This window comes from Uloborus diversus, chromosome 9 (assembly GCF_026930045.1).
Source record: "Uloborus diversus isolate 005 chromosome 9, Udiv.v.3.1, whole genome shotgun sequence".
Taxonomy (NCBI): domain Eukaryota; kingdom Metazoa; phylum Arthropoda; class Arachnida; order Araneae; family Uloboridae; genus Uloborus; species Uloborus diversus.
Window position 1 is genome coordinate 80981125 of NC_072739.1, and position 17357 is coordinate 80998481.

The 17357-nt window shown below is 31.1% G+C and overlaps 1 protein-coding gene across 1 annotated transcript in view; it reads left to right on the top strand.

Moving 5' to 3' along the window:
• Nucleotides 1-17357, top strand: part of LOC129230345 (DNA damage-binding protein 2-like) — a gene marked incomplete at its 5' end in the record, with an annotated part of 46197 nt that overhangs the window by 15338 nt on the left and 13502 nt on the right. The window contains 3 exons of the mRNA XM_054864742.1: nt 3856-4054; nt 5871-6013; nt 15573-15725. Coding sequence (XP_054720717.1) covers nt 3856-4054; nt 5871-6013; nt 15573-15725 — 495 coding nt within the window. The remainder of the gene's footprint in view (nt 1-3855; nt 4055-5870; nt 6014-15572; nt 15726-17357) is intronic.

Here is a 17357-nt window from a genome sequence, read left to right on the forward strand (position 1 = left end):
CTACCGAATGAAAACACTTTCGCTTAAGTATTTCAAAATTTCGTCTGGAAGGGTTAACTATTTTATTTATTATTTTTAGTTAACTTCTGTGTAGCTTTTTTTTTTTTTTTTTTTTTTGTAAAAAAAAATCTTTCTCAGCTTATAAAAAATGCAAAATGAAAGAAATCATATGGTGGTTTCTTAGTAAATTCTCTTAGTGATATTAATGGAAACGACATATCGTATCAATATGTTACCTCAATTGTATCATGGCTTTAAAAACAAATTAGCAACTGCTTTCAAATTCACACAGGAATAGCTTCTGAATTCTTCAATAAAACTTAAATGTTATGAAGCTATAATTTTCTTAATCATATATTTTGTAAGTAAGATAAATTAATTTATAAAAACTTAAATGAGGTATGGGTTTTTTAAAGAACTTTACCCTCGTGTTATAATCATATGACAATGTTCTTAACAATTAAAACCTCTTATTGTATAGTATCAGCATCTAGGTGGCATGTTGGGTTTAGTATTTAATTTGCTTGAAACATTAAAGATATTTTACGTTCACATTCAAAGTATATTAGTGTATAGCATTTATGTACTTAAAGTAGATTCATTGGTCTAAAAGGATCTTAAAAAATAATAAATAATTAAAAAAAAAACATTTGTAAAAGTTAAGTCACGAAAACTTTGTTATAAAAGAGTGAATGGGGTGGGGGTTCAATTTTTCAGGCCTCCTGCAAAAGATTTTTCTGTATCCGCCCCTGCCCTCAACCCCCGAAGTTCCGACAAGGAAATTGACTTTGAAGTGGACATCAATATTTTACTCACAAGTAAATTACTTCAAAGTACAACTGTTCACACAATAAAATAAATACTGAGTGTTTATTGAGGACCTCTATATGCCATCGGTGATAAGTTTATTTAGACACCCCCCCCCCCTTCATAAAAAGTCCCGATACGAGAAAAATTCCTTTTGAGACTTACACCATTAATTAATTCAAAAGTAAATCACTTAAAAGTAAGATTTTCAAATTAATAAAGAAAGCAAAAATGGAAGATTTTTTTCTATATTTGTAGATATCACTCAGAATTTTACAAACTAGACCAGTGCCAGTGACTCTCACAGCTTGCAAACGATGCTGACACTCACAAAAACGCATTTGTGTTCATCAATGAGACAGAGCAAATGAACACTACTTGTCATATTAGCCATGAAAAATAATGACGCTCAAAAAAGATATAAAACAAATTGCTAGTGCCAAAGCTAGGAAGATACCTTTGCCCGCATGGAATATGGGGGGATAAACCTTCTTAATTTAATATTTTATAACATTAAGCGGGTTAATTTTATAGTTTTCTATCTTTGTTCGTCAAATTGACGAGCTTTTTTTTTGCCTCGTAAATATATATATATATATATATATATATATATATATATATATATTATTTCTTTTGTTTGATATTTTTGGTCTGAAAAAAAAAACGTAATGTGTTAGGTTAATTAATGTTCAGTATTTTTGTGCTTTTAAATGCTTATACATGTTTTCAGATTGATTTAAATGCTTACTGAATAAATTTTTGATTGCTTGTTTTGTATCTTGTGTAGTGACATTTTACAGAAAATATAATTTAATTTTTTATTATCATTCCACTTTTTGAAAATTGTTTTTGAAAAGCTAACACTTAAATGCAAATATAAGTATCATTTACTAGTTTTTTACTATTTACTACCTATATAATTGAGATTGTTTTATTCATTAATAATTAAATTGGAAATACGTTATCTATTGTGCATTGAAGTTACAACCAGCTTAATTTCTCTATTCGTATGGGGGGGGGGGAGGACGTCACGTCTTCGTATGGCCCGGGTTTTAGACGCAGAAGTTAGAGCAGAGCAAAGTAATGCAACTTAATAAATGAAAACTATATTAATCTTTTTTGTAACTACTTTCAAATTTTGTATTTTTTAACATGTTTTGTAGTAAAATGAAAATACTATTTTAAATTTAAAATTTTTGAAAATTTGTTATTTGTTCAACATGTTTTTTTTCTCATATTTTATTGGGTTTTTTCCTTAAGTATTTTATTTATTTATTATTATTTTCCTTTATCAGTTTTTGCTGATTAAAGATTGAAATAATTCAAAGCCCCTTCACTTTCTGAAAATTCAAATCTAGCTTGTTGATTTCAACAACTGTTTTTAATGCAGAAGTTGACAAAGAGCAAAATAAAATAAATCTCAATACATGAAAAATAACATTCTATCCTCAAAGAAAATAAAATCGTATCAATTTGAAGAATAAAAAAAAAAAAGAAAGAAAGAAAGAGGTGTGATCAGGGATAGCTTTTATAAAAAGCAAAACAATTTTGTATAGTTAATGCACATTTATGTTCGGTACTATAAAATAATTTTTGCAACAGAAGAGTGAAAAACACAGTTTAGTTTTCTCTCCCTCACTTTTTTTTTTTTCATCGTGCTGATGGCATTCAACAGTCTCATCTTCTCTTTTTGGTGTACTAAAAATATTTTATTTGCTGTGGTAGATGTTGACCATTTGCTATGCGATACAATATAGGACTTGCAGTTCAACATTTTGTGCTTGGAGCCATCTTGAGAATCCTAGCGATCTTCTATACATGCACGTGCGTCCAGTACCAGAAGGAGATGGGAGCGGGGAGTGGGAATGGATCTTGATGTCATCAGGGGAGATGGGGAAACTAAGGGGGCAGGGCTAAGCGGGAGATTAAAAAAAATAATTAAAAAATAACTAGCAACCCGATTGAGCTGAAATTGGTGTCTATCGTCATGAAATGACCTGAATTTTCATTTATAAAAATAAAAAAAAATGCATGCAGGTTGCTCATTGTTGTTTAACATATTAACAACTATTATGCAATGTTGTAAAATGGAAAAATAAAACTTTTCAAGGTTGCACTATTTTGAAAAAAATAACAAAAATTGCTCTTTGATTTTGTTGTCATTCCCCTGTCAAAGAATAGAATTAATATTTCTCACATCGTCACATCTGGTAATTATTGTATTAATCCATAATTTAGTCTGAATTGTGGCCTCATTATAGAAATAATCTTATTTTTTTTTCTTTTTGCAAAAACTAAGTCAAGTATAGTTGGGTGATCTGAAGTTGAATCTTGCTCAATATTTTTAATGACTGTCATTACCCTGTTTCTGATAATTAATTTAATTTTGTAATATTCACTTAATGTGTTATTGACTATTGTTTGTATGGAGTTTTTCTACCTTGTTTCAAGTGACACTGATTTTTGTTGTATATAGTTATAGCAATACATAAGTTAGCTTTAATTTTTGTCATTCCATTGTCGTCATTCTTGTCTATGGTTTATTCACTAAATGAAACTGATCTCGTGCAGACAGTAAATATCCATTTTAAAACCGATTTTTACTTTTTAAAAAAATGCTTCTAACTTTTCTCCTGGTGAATTTAGGTCCATGGTGGTTTCAAATCTGAAGGAAGGAAAGCGTATTTTTCATTGTTGTTTCCGTTATTCGTAGTCAAACTTATTCTCTCCTTTAAGTTTTGCTAAATATCGTTCATGTTCTTCTGTATACTATGTATAACATTTGTGTACCATGCAGTGTACATTATTTATCCTTGATCTTCTTAAATTACCATAACTCTTCTTATTTTTTTATTTCTTATTATTATTATTATTATTTTTTTTTTTTTTTTTTGTTCTAACTATTGCTTTCCAACTGAATATCTATTTGAAATTTCAGCTTTTTCAACAATTTAAATTATCCCAAGCATTTTTATTTTATTTGATGCTGAGATAAAAAAAATGATTGATAAAACCAAAATTAAACAAAATTGAATTAAATATTTTCAGGTTTGGCCCAAAAGCAAAAAATTGCATTGTGATAAAATTTCTCATGTGGAATTTCATCCCAGGGATCCAAATGTGTTTGTGACTGCATCTATAGATCATTCTGTAAAACTCTGGGATTTAAGGATGATGGGTGATCCGGACTCAAAAGGAAGGTATCACCCTACTGAAATTTTTCCTCATCTAAAAGGTGTAAATTCAGGTTTGTATTTACTGTTGTACAAATCTGTATTTATAATAACAGGAACTAAGATTAAATTAAAACCCTGTCCCTGATTGCTGACCTCATATTGAGGTGAACTTAGCGGGTCAGAACACATAAAATTTAAATATATACATTTTTACTAGATGATATAGGAAATGCTGGAAAAAAAAAAATCACACCTAGTGAAATTTGCTAGTCACAAAAGCAGAATCAAGAGGGAAACTTGAAAATCCTTTGAAAAGTCTTTCTTATATGCTAAAATAAATTGCAATATTTTATTTGCTAACAAATAGAAACTGGCAACAGATAAAAAATTTTAAATCATTAAGCTTTCTTTCTTTGTTGACCTGCAATGAGATTGTTATAAATGGCTTGAATAAAAGACTTAGATTATATTTTAAATCTTCTAAAAAAGGTTAAAATTTGCTACCTGTATAATTTGGAAGTTCCAAGTAAATGCCATCAAACATATAAAATTTTGTTGTTTCAGTGGATACTAATATGTTAAATGTGCAACTATGTTTTCAACGCCAAAGCACAAGGAAAAAATCCTTAATTTTAGAGTTAATATCTTTAATAGATTAAAAGTCTTAAAAAGATGAAACCAAGCTAAGAGCATTCTTGATCAGGTACTTTCAAGCAAAAAAGGAATAATTAAAATCAGTTCATCCATTTAGGAGCTATGGTGTCATAGACAGACATACAAATACACAGACACATCAAACATATAACCCCCTTTGTTACATTGGGGATTACAAATAAATAAACACATTAGTCCTGTTGATCCAAACTACGCTTAATTCAAAGTAGAGTGAATAATGTATTACAAAGGACAAACTACAAAATATTTTTAAAAACTGCGGAAAACATCACAAAAAATGTTGTCTGTATTTCTGATGTACATGAATGCCAGCAAGGGTTTGCAAAGGAGGTGCACTTTCACTCCCTGACTTTTTAAAATAAAATAAATATTAAACAGAAAAATGTTTCAATTTAGTTTTCTTTGGATATTTATTCACTGCAAATTTCTATGAAAATGTGTGAAGGTGGGTTTTTTCATTCAATTTTCATCTTGGATTATGAATTAACACGGCAAAACAGGTTTGTTTTCCAGATTAGAAGATCTTGTAGTTTGCTATTGCTCCATCCCTACTCTAGATAATCCAGTTAAATTTTAAATATTAAATTAAAAAAAGTTGCTTTTAAAATTTTCTTTGACATATTTTTTGAGCAATCACGATTGCTTATTGCTTTCATTTGACTGTTTTTGATGTTAGCTGATTTTTCCCAGCGCCACCCTCTGCACCATCACCGTGGACAGGCGGGCTCCCCACGCTGCTGCTCCTACAGCGAAAACCGTCTCCAGGTTGCATCCATGTCCTACACACACGCGCATACATACATAACTACACACACACACACAAACACACATACATACAGACACTTACACATATACACACACAAAAACCTACACACACACACACAAAACTATTCACACTTTCATGCCTGCACACAGAGACAAACACACATATCCCCCCCCCACACACACACACACACTTGTGATTGCGAAAAACATAATTTGAATTCAAGATGTCAAAATTCAATTTTTTTTTTTTTTTTTTTTTTTTTATGATCCTGCAAACTTGCATTTATGTTAGCAACCTTAAACCTTGTGTATTTTGGCTATTAATTATTTTCAAAATTTAAATCCAGAGTAGAGGAACCTTATGCAGTGTTATGGAAACAATGTGTGTACAAAATGTTTTAATTTTATTTTTGTAATTAAGATAATATTTCTTCATCCATTTTGCAGCCTATTTCAGTCCATCAAATGGTTGTTCACTTTTAACAACAGACCAGCACAGTGAGCTCAGAGTTTATTCTTGCGAAAATTGGAAAAAATTCAAGGTCATTCCTCATCCTCATCGACAATTCCAACATCTAACTCCTGTTAAGGTACTGTTACTGTCATGAATGTAGTTTTAACTTAGCATTTTTTAGAAAATCTCCCCTGGTATCTCTTCAGTGTCATAAATTACTGAATTTTTGCCTGCCTAGGTCAGTGGCGTAGCTACGGCATCTGCCACCCAGGGCGATCCCTCAATTTGGCGCCCTTCAGTTAGACATACATAGACTCGTTACCACATGTAATCACAGCGCCAAACAGCTAAAAAATCGTACTACTGGGTCAGTTTTTCATCAAGTTAAAGGATTGAATCATAGAAGACTCATGGGGGGAGGGGGGCGACAGCCCTCACTTTAAAAAGTTTAGGGGCTTTGTTCCTCTATTTTTCTCAGTTAAAAATTAACAATTGGTCAAAAATTTACAAAATTGATTAAGTCATGTGTTTAAAGAATGAATAACTGACTTAATAAGTGTTGGTTATATGAAGCTCCTTTAATATAATGTTAAACTTCAATTCATAAAAAAGCCTTCTGTCGAGACTCCATCCCCTTCCCTTCCAGAACATCTCCTTTGACCCCTCGCTTTTTTTGTGCATCAGCCACTTATGGATTGGATTGTGGTTCACTTACGATTTTCATCTCAAAAGACCATCATAAGCAGGAAAGTAACTAGATTTTTAAATAAAAGTTCTGGAAATAACATAATGGCTCTGTTGGATTAATTGAAGCCAATTTTTCGTAAACCGCAATTTTTTTTCAATGTGATGCTTTTATCTTCTTTATTATATAAAATCTCAAGATCTATTAACCATTCATAGCTTTAAATAATGTAAAAGAACTTGAGGTAATTGGAGTTTTGATTGGACCTTAACTGAAAATCGATATTTTAATTAAAAATTGGGAATTTGTATAAAGCTATAATATTTTTAGGCATTATACTGATTAAATGAAAGATAAATGTGAGGGAAAGATAAATGTGAGGGAACAAGGAAAGTGTTAAAAAATATTTAATGGATAACTGATGACTGAGTACACAAATAAATAACGTGTATTCGTAATGCAAAGACAAATTTAAAATGATTTTTTTTTTTTTTTGCTTTTTTAGTTGCAAAATCCTTTATTAAGTTTTAAAAATCCAATCTATTTGTTAATAAATGCACAGATGGTAATAAATGGCAGAATAGATAGGTTTTCCTGAGTTACAAATCACTCATTCTAGACCAAAGATAATTTTTTATCAATTTCAGTTTAGAAAAGCTCACTTCGCAACTAACTACACTGATTGCAATTGTTAAAAAAAATCTTGGGACGGAGTTTTCTAGTCTGTACTTGCATATGAATTGTAACAGCTCTAAAGGACCTTTGTTTTCGTCCCAAGTTTTCGTTTGATTTTCAGTTGCAATCATAAAATTTTGGAGTATTTTTTTTTTCAGTAAGAAATTGCTGTTCATCAATATCATTCTGACCATTGAGATTACAGTCATAACTCTCGTTTAAATTGTTTGCTGGCGCTAGAAATTAATATTTTTCAGCAAGAACACGTATTTGTTCAAACCTCAATGTTACTTTTTTTGTTATTTGGTCCAATGAAGTAAACATTTCTTTTGCCAGTTCTGACTCCTATGGTGACACAGCGTCTTGAGACCCTTCTTCAAACTTTGATTTTTTTTCTTCTGATCCGTCATTCAATTATAATTCCTAAATCAGATCAAGTTACCTTTGCAAGTGCCGCATGTTCAACAATCATCCCATATCATATATAACAAACAACTTTCCCTTTATAAGAAAACTATTCGAAAAATTTGCAAGGACACCTGGAAAAAGTTTTGTACTAACATGACAACTGTTTATGCAAAACCGTACAAAATAGCTTTCAAGACAGTTGTACTACCATCAATTCTGCAATAAAAAATGAGATTAATGACTCTGAAGAAATGTTTTTGAAGTCTGTCTTAAATCATTTCTTCCCTCCGGCATCAGATAATATAAGAGTCAATGACCGTTCAGTGACTTTACCTGACTGAGTCACCAGCGATCATATCGCAGGAAGTAGATTTTGCTATGAAACAACACCCCAAAAATAAAGCCCCAGGTAATGACGGCGTTGATTGCTATATTTGGAGTTATGTTCACTCTTTTTCCACATCTATTGCTGAATTTCTTTAATGCCTACCTTCAGTTTCAATACTTTCCTAAAGCTTCTTCTGTTTCACAAGCATGGCAAACCACGTAATTTATTTATGTCATACAGGCCAATCACATTACTTCCTGTTTCATCAAAAATTCTAGAAAAGCTTGTTCTTAACAGATTACAATACTATCTTCATAGCTCTGGTCTCAATAATCCTCATCAATTTGGATTCATGTCTGGACGCTCTACTGAGCATGCTTTACAAAATATTTTTGATAAAATTTACAACCGCATAAATAATGACAGGCTTACCCTGTTGATTTCAATCCGTGTAATTGGAGCCTTTGACAATAAAACATGGAAATCCATATTGCAGCAACTTCTTCATTCAAAGTGCGAAAGAAGGTTTTTTGAATTATACAAAAGTTTTTTCATTAGGAAGAACTATTACAATTTTTTCAGGATCCACTTTGGTGAACGCAAACCCATCCAAAGGATGTCCGCAAGGTTCTTGTAGTGGCCCAGAACTTTGGAACCTTGTTTTAGCACCACTTCTTGACATTTCAAGGCCTGTAAACGTCCATATACAAGCATTTGCAGATGACATCATCTTTGTAGTCTCAGCCTCAACTAGGAATGAACTCGAGTCCTCAGCCAACTAAGCACTTAGAAGACTGCATGTTTGACTCCAATAAAACCAGTTACAAGCTTGTCCGGAGAAAACAAAAGCCCTATTTCTTTCTAAACCTAGAAATTATGTTTGACAGCCCGTCAAAACTTGGCGACAGTTTCATTAAAAAGTACAAAGAAATTGATTATCTTGGAGTCAGGCTGGATAAAAAGCTAGCTGTACAGCACATTTGGAAAAAATCCATAAAAAATCAATTCTTCTGAGTAATCTACAATGCATCTCTGGAAAATCTTTTGTAGCAAGTATCCAACTACACAGATTACTATATCAAACAGTAATAGAACCTTCAATTCTTGATGGAGTCGCAGTGTGGGGTCAATTTTTGATGCAGAGGAAAGGATCTGATGAAATTAGGAACTATTTAACGTCATTTCCTCCTTGTTGTCTTAGGAGCATATAACACATCAGCTCATACCACTTTGCATGTTCTTGCGGGTACTCCACCAATTGCTCTTACAGTTCATCGAAAATTAGCTTTGGGAAATGTATTTATCAGGAAAACCACAATTCAAATATCATCAAATACCTTCTCATCTAATAGCTTTGAAGAAACCAGCCAAAAATGGACAGAACATCTAAAATTACAGTGTGCAATTTCATATGTTAATCTAAAAGAAACTAATATTTCAACACTACATACAAGAATTTTCACGGACAAAAATATATGATGGAACAGCGTCAGCATTTACTCACGTCTCCAATAATCTGATTGTCTACGATTGGTCAGCCTAACTAACAGTAAATAATTCAGTTTTTCAAGTGGAACTTTTCTTCATCTTTCACACTTTACAATATATATTGCATCAAAAAATTTTCTCCAGCATTTCAATATTCTCAGACAGTATGTCTTCTCTCAAAGTGATAATGAACCTAATGCATACCTCAAAGTTAATCAGAGACATTCAAGCTCTTTGCAGAAACCTCCCAAATATAAAACTAAAATGGATTAGAGCTCATATGGGATACTACGGCAATGAACGAGCCGACTTTTTAGCTAAAACCGCAGCAATGACTATTACACATCCATTCGTATATAAAATTCCTCTGCCAAAATCTTTCCTCAAGTATCTCCTCTGGTCTGAACTTCTTCAAAATTGGCAGGAAATCTGGGACACTGCAGAAACTGGTCGGAAAGTCCATGATTTCCTGTCAAAAGTAAAACTAAAACAACACTGTTAACATCCAATAGAAGTACAATTTCTCAGTGCACATGGACCATTTCCATCGTATCTACACAGATTTAAGTTAATTAGCTCACCATTATATGGCGTCAACCTGGAACTCCAGAACATTGCATATTCAACTGTCCTCTAACCAGCTCTTTCCATTGCAATTACAATTCCAACTATTCTTTTTCCAAAAATATTACACATATTCTATCTCATCCAGTTACACGCAAGAATATCCATAAAATAATGTCACTACTCATAACTCAAGCAGATGACTTTAAATATCCAGCCTAAAAATTTTCAAAATTGCCGTTTACATTGTATTTACCAGCCACCCCAGTCTTATTTTGCTTCTTCACTTGTATACTTTGTTCCTTTTATTGTTTATGATTTTATATTGGTTTCAGTAAATATCAAAATTGTTCCAGCGAGTGTCGCTCGTAAACTATTCTGTTCTCCCCCAGTCACCACATCTGGTTAAACCCTCACTGGGGTTGGTACAGTGGTGATTGGTAGGGTTTAAATAAATAAATGTTCAACAATCAGGCTTCAATTAGAGCAAAAAAAATACTACAAAAATTCCCGTCAAAATAATAATTCTCAAAGAAAGAAAATGGCAAATCAAAAGTTCCCAAAAAAATTGAGCGCATCCCTTCATAAGTACAACTAAAATCTTTAAAAAAAAATGAAAGAAGGTAAATCGCCAAATAATAATCAAGAAGGGAAATTTTTACCTCAAAACAAAGACAAAATTTTATTTAGTCACAACTGAGAAAAAAACTGGCAACCTTCTGAATGCTAATTTAAAATGAGATTGCGCAAAAATTAATTTTTGGATTTAAAATTTCTGTTCCATTAAGCTTAGTAGTGCTTTTTAATTTTTTCCCGGTAATTTTACAGCCTTTTTTTTTTTGAAATTCAAAGGAAATGAAGGAACTCTATGGGTGTTTTTTTGCGAGCTTTTAAATGGGGACCTGTATCAAAGAAATCGGATAATTATTTCGGGTAGAAAGAGACCTTTAATGCCATTTTTGGGTCTTAAAATTAAAGTTCAAAAGGTTCGGTTCTTTTTTGGTGTTTAAAAAAACCCCCTACGTTCCTTCTCGAGTGCCCAAGTACCTCCCTGCCAAATTTGGTCGAGATCGAACGTAAACTGTCTATTTGTATAGGGAACATACACATATATTCTTTGTTTTATTTATATAGATGTCTGGACTGCTGTCAAAAATCACGCAATAGTACTTGGCTCATTTAATTTACTGAATTATAAATCCTTTTATTTGGCAGTGAAGGGAAAGTGAAAAAAAAGCTGTGTTTTTTTATGTTGAGCAATACTTTCATCTGTGAACACAAATTTACAATATTTTAAAATCAATGAAATAAATATCCTTGGATTACAAAGAAAAGTTTATAAATATAGTATCCCTTACTTTGTCTCCCATAATTTCAATGAACTCATTTTAAATTATGGGATACATGTACGACATAGCAAATGTTCCCCCCATTTTGATTCTCAGTACGTGCTCTTGAAGCACTGGATCATACTTAGCCAATAAATCAACTAACTCTAAAAAGTTTCCTTTGTTTTCCGTCGATTCAATTTCAAGCTCGTGAATTTCTTCTCTGTGGCCTCTTAAAGCCAAATTTTGCTTTGCCAAGAATCTGATAATGTCGCGCAATCTTGAGGATTTTCTGCCATTTTTCTGCTTCATCTTCAATCTCTTTTTGCTTCATTTTATGTATAGTAGCTTCATGGTCAACCAGGGTTGGCAAAAACCCATTTAAAAAAAAAAAAAAGCCCATGGACCCAGGGTTTTTTGGGTTTTTTTTAAATAAAACCTAAAAAATCCCAACTAAAGCTGGGTTTTTTAAAAGAAATGTGGTTTTTTTGTCTTTTTTTAGGTAAAATGTGAGGTACTTGTAGCATATTGTAACGTAAGTATATGGACAAAGCACAAAAATTGTCTTAGGGTTAAAAAAAAGCTGGAAAATTCAGCATTTTCTGAAGAAAAGTAAAAAAGACGACAAAACCCAAGAATGGTGAAGTTTCAGATTTTTTAGTTTCCATGATTATCAACAGTTAAGGCAAAGTTACTTTTTGAGTGATAAAATCTATTGTACGTTTGTAATTACTACTTTTTTTTTTTTTTGCATTTTACTTTATTGTATTTCATTTTGCTATGCAAAACTACTGTAGAACCTCAAGTAGTTTAAATCCCTTTTTACTGAACTCCAACTTAATCAAGACATTTCTTTGAATTTTATGTTGCTGTTTTTCTATTTCTCTGTACAGAGTAAGACATATTAAACTTTTTCATAAGAAAATGAAAATACTGTACATCCTATTCTGTTTTCTGTCCGACCGTTTGAAACCTGTTAATTCCTAAAAAATATACCATTTTTATTCGAGATTTGTGACTTGTTGGTTTGCGGAAAATAATTTACATGAAAGCCTTTTAGCTAGAGTAGTTCCTCTGTACAATCTACAGATATTGAGAAAATCAGACGTGACAGGACTTAGTCAAGATAATTTGAGTTATTTATTGAGACCAGTTAAAGAAAAAAGTTAAATATATTTATTTAAAATCTTTGAAGTATTTCTTAAATGCTGTTAAGAGTTAAGAAATACTATAATAGAAGTTCAAAATTCATTTTTTATGTCCATTGTCTGTGGTGAAGAACAAATAAAAAAGAAGTTTAAATTGTGAAAGTATTTAAATTAATTTTTTCAAAAACTTCTCGGAAAATTTAAAAAAAAACCCCCAAAATTGGGCTAAATAATGGGTTTTTTCAAAAAAAAAAAAAAAACATTGGGTTCAACCCGGCCAACCCTGTAGGCCAACTCTAATTTCTAACTCTTTCCATTTGATAAAATTTCGACTGTGCTCCGAACTGGATTCAGGTTCAGATATTTCAGGATTTTGTTTCACTATAAATTAAATCCATTTAGTGAGTCAAAACGAGAGTGTCTTTCCGTGGCAAAATGGTAGCAACAAAAGCAATAAAGCCTTTCTTTATGTGGTGAGTACACCATCGACGATTGCAACATTTTTTCACCATTAGGTAAAGATAGGAAAAACCAATCAGAAGTAAGTTTTCTCATTTGACCTTTGACAGATTCACCTGGGCAGGTAACTTCACCTAAATTAGAGTCTAAATGCTGAACGGCAAATGATTCTTGGTAAACCAAAAGAATTTCTTTGGTTGTCATCAATTTTACTAGGCCATAGACGCAACACCTTTTAAATCAGTGTTTTCAGCACATTCTTCCTCATTTCAAGAGTTTCTGGAATATGGCCTTCCCTCGGATTCTTCATTTGCTGTACATCTTCAGTACTTGAAGGAGGATTAATTGCAGATTTTCCAGAAGATTATTGAGCATCGGATTCTTCTAAAACTACTGTTTCAGTAACACTTGTAGTTTCCTTCCTATTAATAAATTTCAACAGTGCTCCTTCGTTCTTTTTTAGCTCTTCTTCTTTAGCTTTTTTCTTTTTTCGAAACATAGCACCACTTTCCTTCACTCCTTTCATCTTTAATACATATAAAGAGTAATTGAAATAATTAATACTGAAAAAAAAACTTTAAAATGCTTCTGGCATATTTTTTCCTGATTCTTATGTAAAAAATCTGAATCCAAACATGACCGTCATTATTATTTTTTTAAATTTATGAAAAAAATAATGTAGATTATGTTTTGTCAATTAACTAACCCATTTAGCAAAGCTTATAGAAGCTTTTTTTTTTTAAATTTTACCTTTATTTAAAAAGGTAAATGCAAGCATCATAAGTTTCAAACAAGACCAAAGGGAAAAAACTAAAGACGTATTTGTTTTCAACATATAAAATAAACATAAAATTCTGCACCAAAATGTATGTGTCTTGTGTTTGTATAGTACTTTACCAAAGCTTTTCTAATTTGACCATGTTTGGAGAACCTTTTGAAGAATTATTTATGGACAGATTAAATTTGTGTGGATTTGTATTTGGATTTAAAATCATTAGCAAAATATTTTTAAAATTAACACTAACAAATTTCAGTTTTTGCAATGAATTATTGTATCCACTTCATGTTTTCAAAGGGAAAAAGGAAAGAAAAACATGTTCTTGGTTTATTCAACTAAATGTATTTTGTATCAAGTAAGTGTCAAGTTAGAAATGATATATATATATTTTAAATCATTCGCGTTATTACCTTATCTAAGGGTTTTAAAGGTAACAATGTACAAACATGCACAGAAATTAGGACAATTACAAAGAATATTCAATCCGCCGAAATAAATAGTCGAAAAACACATATAAAAAAAGTATGATAATAATATTTATTGCCAAACACACAGGAAACTTTTTTTTTTAAATTTTATACTCTTGAATATATTTTTTCACTCAGAATAAAAATAGTCTGCTTTTGAAAAAATAGCGAAATGGCACTTGCGATAAAGAAAATAATAAGCAATCCTTGATTGATCAATAAGGCACATAATAAATCATTAAAATGGAAATTGTCTTCAATTTCCATCCAGGAAAAAGTCTTCATTTTGTTTCCTAAAAGAAAAGAAAAAGCTTCGTTAATGTAGAGGGAGTTAGAAATAAAAAAATGTATTTAGCCACTGGTAGTTCTATCATCTCATTATTACTAAATATACCTATTTTAAAAATATATATATGAGCACTATACTATATTTTATGAAACATTTGTTCAACTATCAATTGAAAAACTTATTATAAAAAGTATTTTCACACCATACTTAATTTGATTGAAATACCTAAATTTAATTAAATTTAAGTGAAAATTGAAATGAGAAACATGACCAAGACTGGCAATGGAATTCCCTTACCTTACTAAAAGAATAAAATTATATTGCTCAAATTGGTTTAATTAATTTTTAGTTGCATAAGAGTTAGGGAATATCAAAATATGAAGTAAAAACAGAAGTTCCGTATCAGCAAATGCAGGGTTGAAAACTCATAAAAATGTTTTCCGCAAAACTCAACTCGTAAAATCTCTAAATGCGATTAGATAATTTCATATGGCTTTATAGCAAATGATCATGTGACCCTTTCATAATGAAGCCACACATGAAAGATATAAAAAGGTCACGCCACTATTGCAAATTTCGGATGGGGAGAATGTAAAAGTATTTTTTTCTTTTATATATTTTTTTCTTCAAATAAACAGTGCTAAATTTCCACCCCCTAAAAAGTGCCGCCCGGGGGGGGGGGATCGCCCCCTCCCATAGCTACTTCACTGACCTGGCTGTTCTGAAATGAAGAAGAGTAAAGATTTCTTTATAAAAAAATTTCATTCATGTTCTTTTTTCCAAAGATGCAACTCTGACACTATTTTTTTTTTTTTTTTGCTGAAGGAGTCTTATTTTATCATTATTGTGTCACTAGTATGAAGGTTTTTAGCAATTTGTAATAAAAAATTGGCTATTTTATATCATGAAACCTGTACTGTGCCTTGCATACACGTCACATTTGCATGATTGTTGGTTTCATTATCATTTATCAACAAGATCTAGAAGTTAAGATCTTTAGAAAATTGCTGAATGACAGAATTTTTTTTTTACAGGGAAAATTGTTGATTAGATTTCTTATTTTGACTATCATTTATAGGCAACATGGTTTCCTCTTGCTGATATTGTGGTGGCAGGACGTTATCCTGACGACAACTTTCAGCAAGCTGATTCACGCACTATAGATTTTTTTGATGGCAGCACGGGAAATGTTCTTTACAGGAAAGATTCAAAATTGAACAAAATTCACTCGGTAAGTTGTTGTTACTGTAAAGTAAGGATCTTGGAATTTCTTTTAGTGGAACAGATTTTTTAGGAGCATGGTGAACAGAGTAGCAACATAACTTTGAAATTTGAAGGAAAATCTGTGAATTTCATAAAAATTACTAAAAATTAATTGAAGACTTAAAAAATCGAATAAATATAATAAAAAATCGAATAAAATTAAATAAGGCCTAATAATGAATTTTTGGCCATCCTTTTTCTAATCGGAAGCCCAATGTCATCAAGTTAATACTCATAGCAAGCAAAGTTGCTAACTCTCCAGATTTAGAATGCAATAAATATGTGCTAACCATCCTCATTACTTCATAATCCTTCATTGGCTAATATATTTTTGACCATAAATATAATTCATTCTGTGAAACTTAAAAAAAATAAAAAGAATAGGAGGAGGGGGGTGGATAAAAGATAAAATGAAAGTTAATAAAGAAAATCTCTTTTATCAGTTAGAGGTTTTAAAAACAAAATTATACTAAAATATTCAGTCACTAAATTTGAATCAAGTGCATTGGTGCTGATTTATACCAATCAAACACGTTTAGCAAGATATACTTAGGGGGAAAAGGAATAAGGCAAAAAAGTCTGTAAATGTGCTATAAGTTTGGATGTTTTTTTAAGAAAAATGAACTTCATTTGCAATTCAGCACTTAAATTTTCTTCTCTCTTTTTCATAAAAAGAAATCCAGTTTGTAGAGTTATTAGGAATTAGATTCTAATATCCTTATTTTAAAGCCTTTTTTATGTTATGCAGATATATTTTAAAGCTTTGGTTTTTAGTTCACTGTTAATGAATTATGTAAAAATTATGACTCACACATAACTTTTACATTAAACTTTTACATAAACAGGGTTCGTACACTCCTTACAAACTCCTGCCTTTTAAGAAAAGAAAATAATGACCTTAAAACTCCTGAATTTTGCTATTATCTCCTTACAAACTCCTTATTTCTTTGTTCTACATGACCTTAAAGATTTTCTTCTATCGCCAATCCGTTACAAGTGATTACGTTATACCGAATTTTACAGGAATTCTGCTATTTTTTCATTTGTTAATACCGGAAATCCACTTTTTTCGTTCGAGTATTTTCTTCCCCACATCCAAATTTCTGACGTCTATACCGATAATTATTAACAATATAACACCTTGTAGACTTTTTCAAGTACCATTCGAATTTTTTTTACTTTAATAAATTCTTTTATCTGCCGTTTTTAGACTTTTGATGTTTGCATTTTGATTAATGCTATCTCTTTGCATCCAATATGAGAATCGATTTTTTTTTAAATGCTGATTATGCTTTTTTGGAGGGCAAACAAATGAAATTTCTTTTTTTTCCTATAAAAATCACAAAGTTGAATTTTCAAGCCAAATGTAAATCAAGCCAAGTTAAAATTGAAATCACTAGTTTAATTTGATTTTTGCTTCAATTACGTCGATTGTTATTAATAAAACGTTTATTGTAGAGCTCTAAAATGCAATTCTAAAATAATTTACTTAAATAAGTTCTTTTATGTGCCGTTCTTTATACTTTTATCGTTTTCACTTTGAAAATCGCAATCTCTTTGCATCCGCCACGGGTTTAAGATTTTTTGCATTTATGATGTT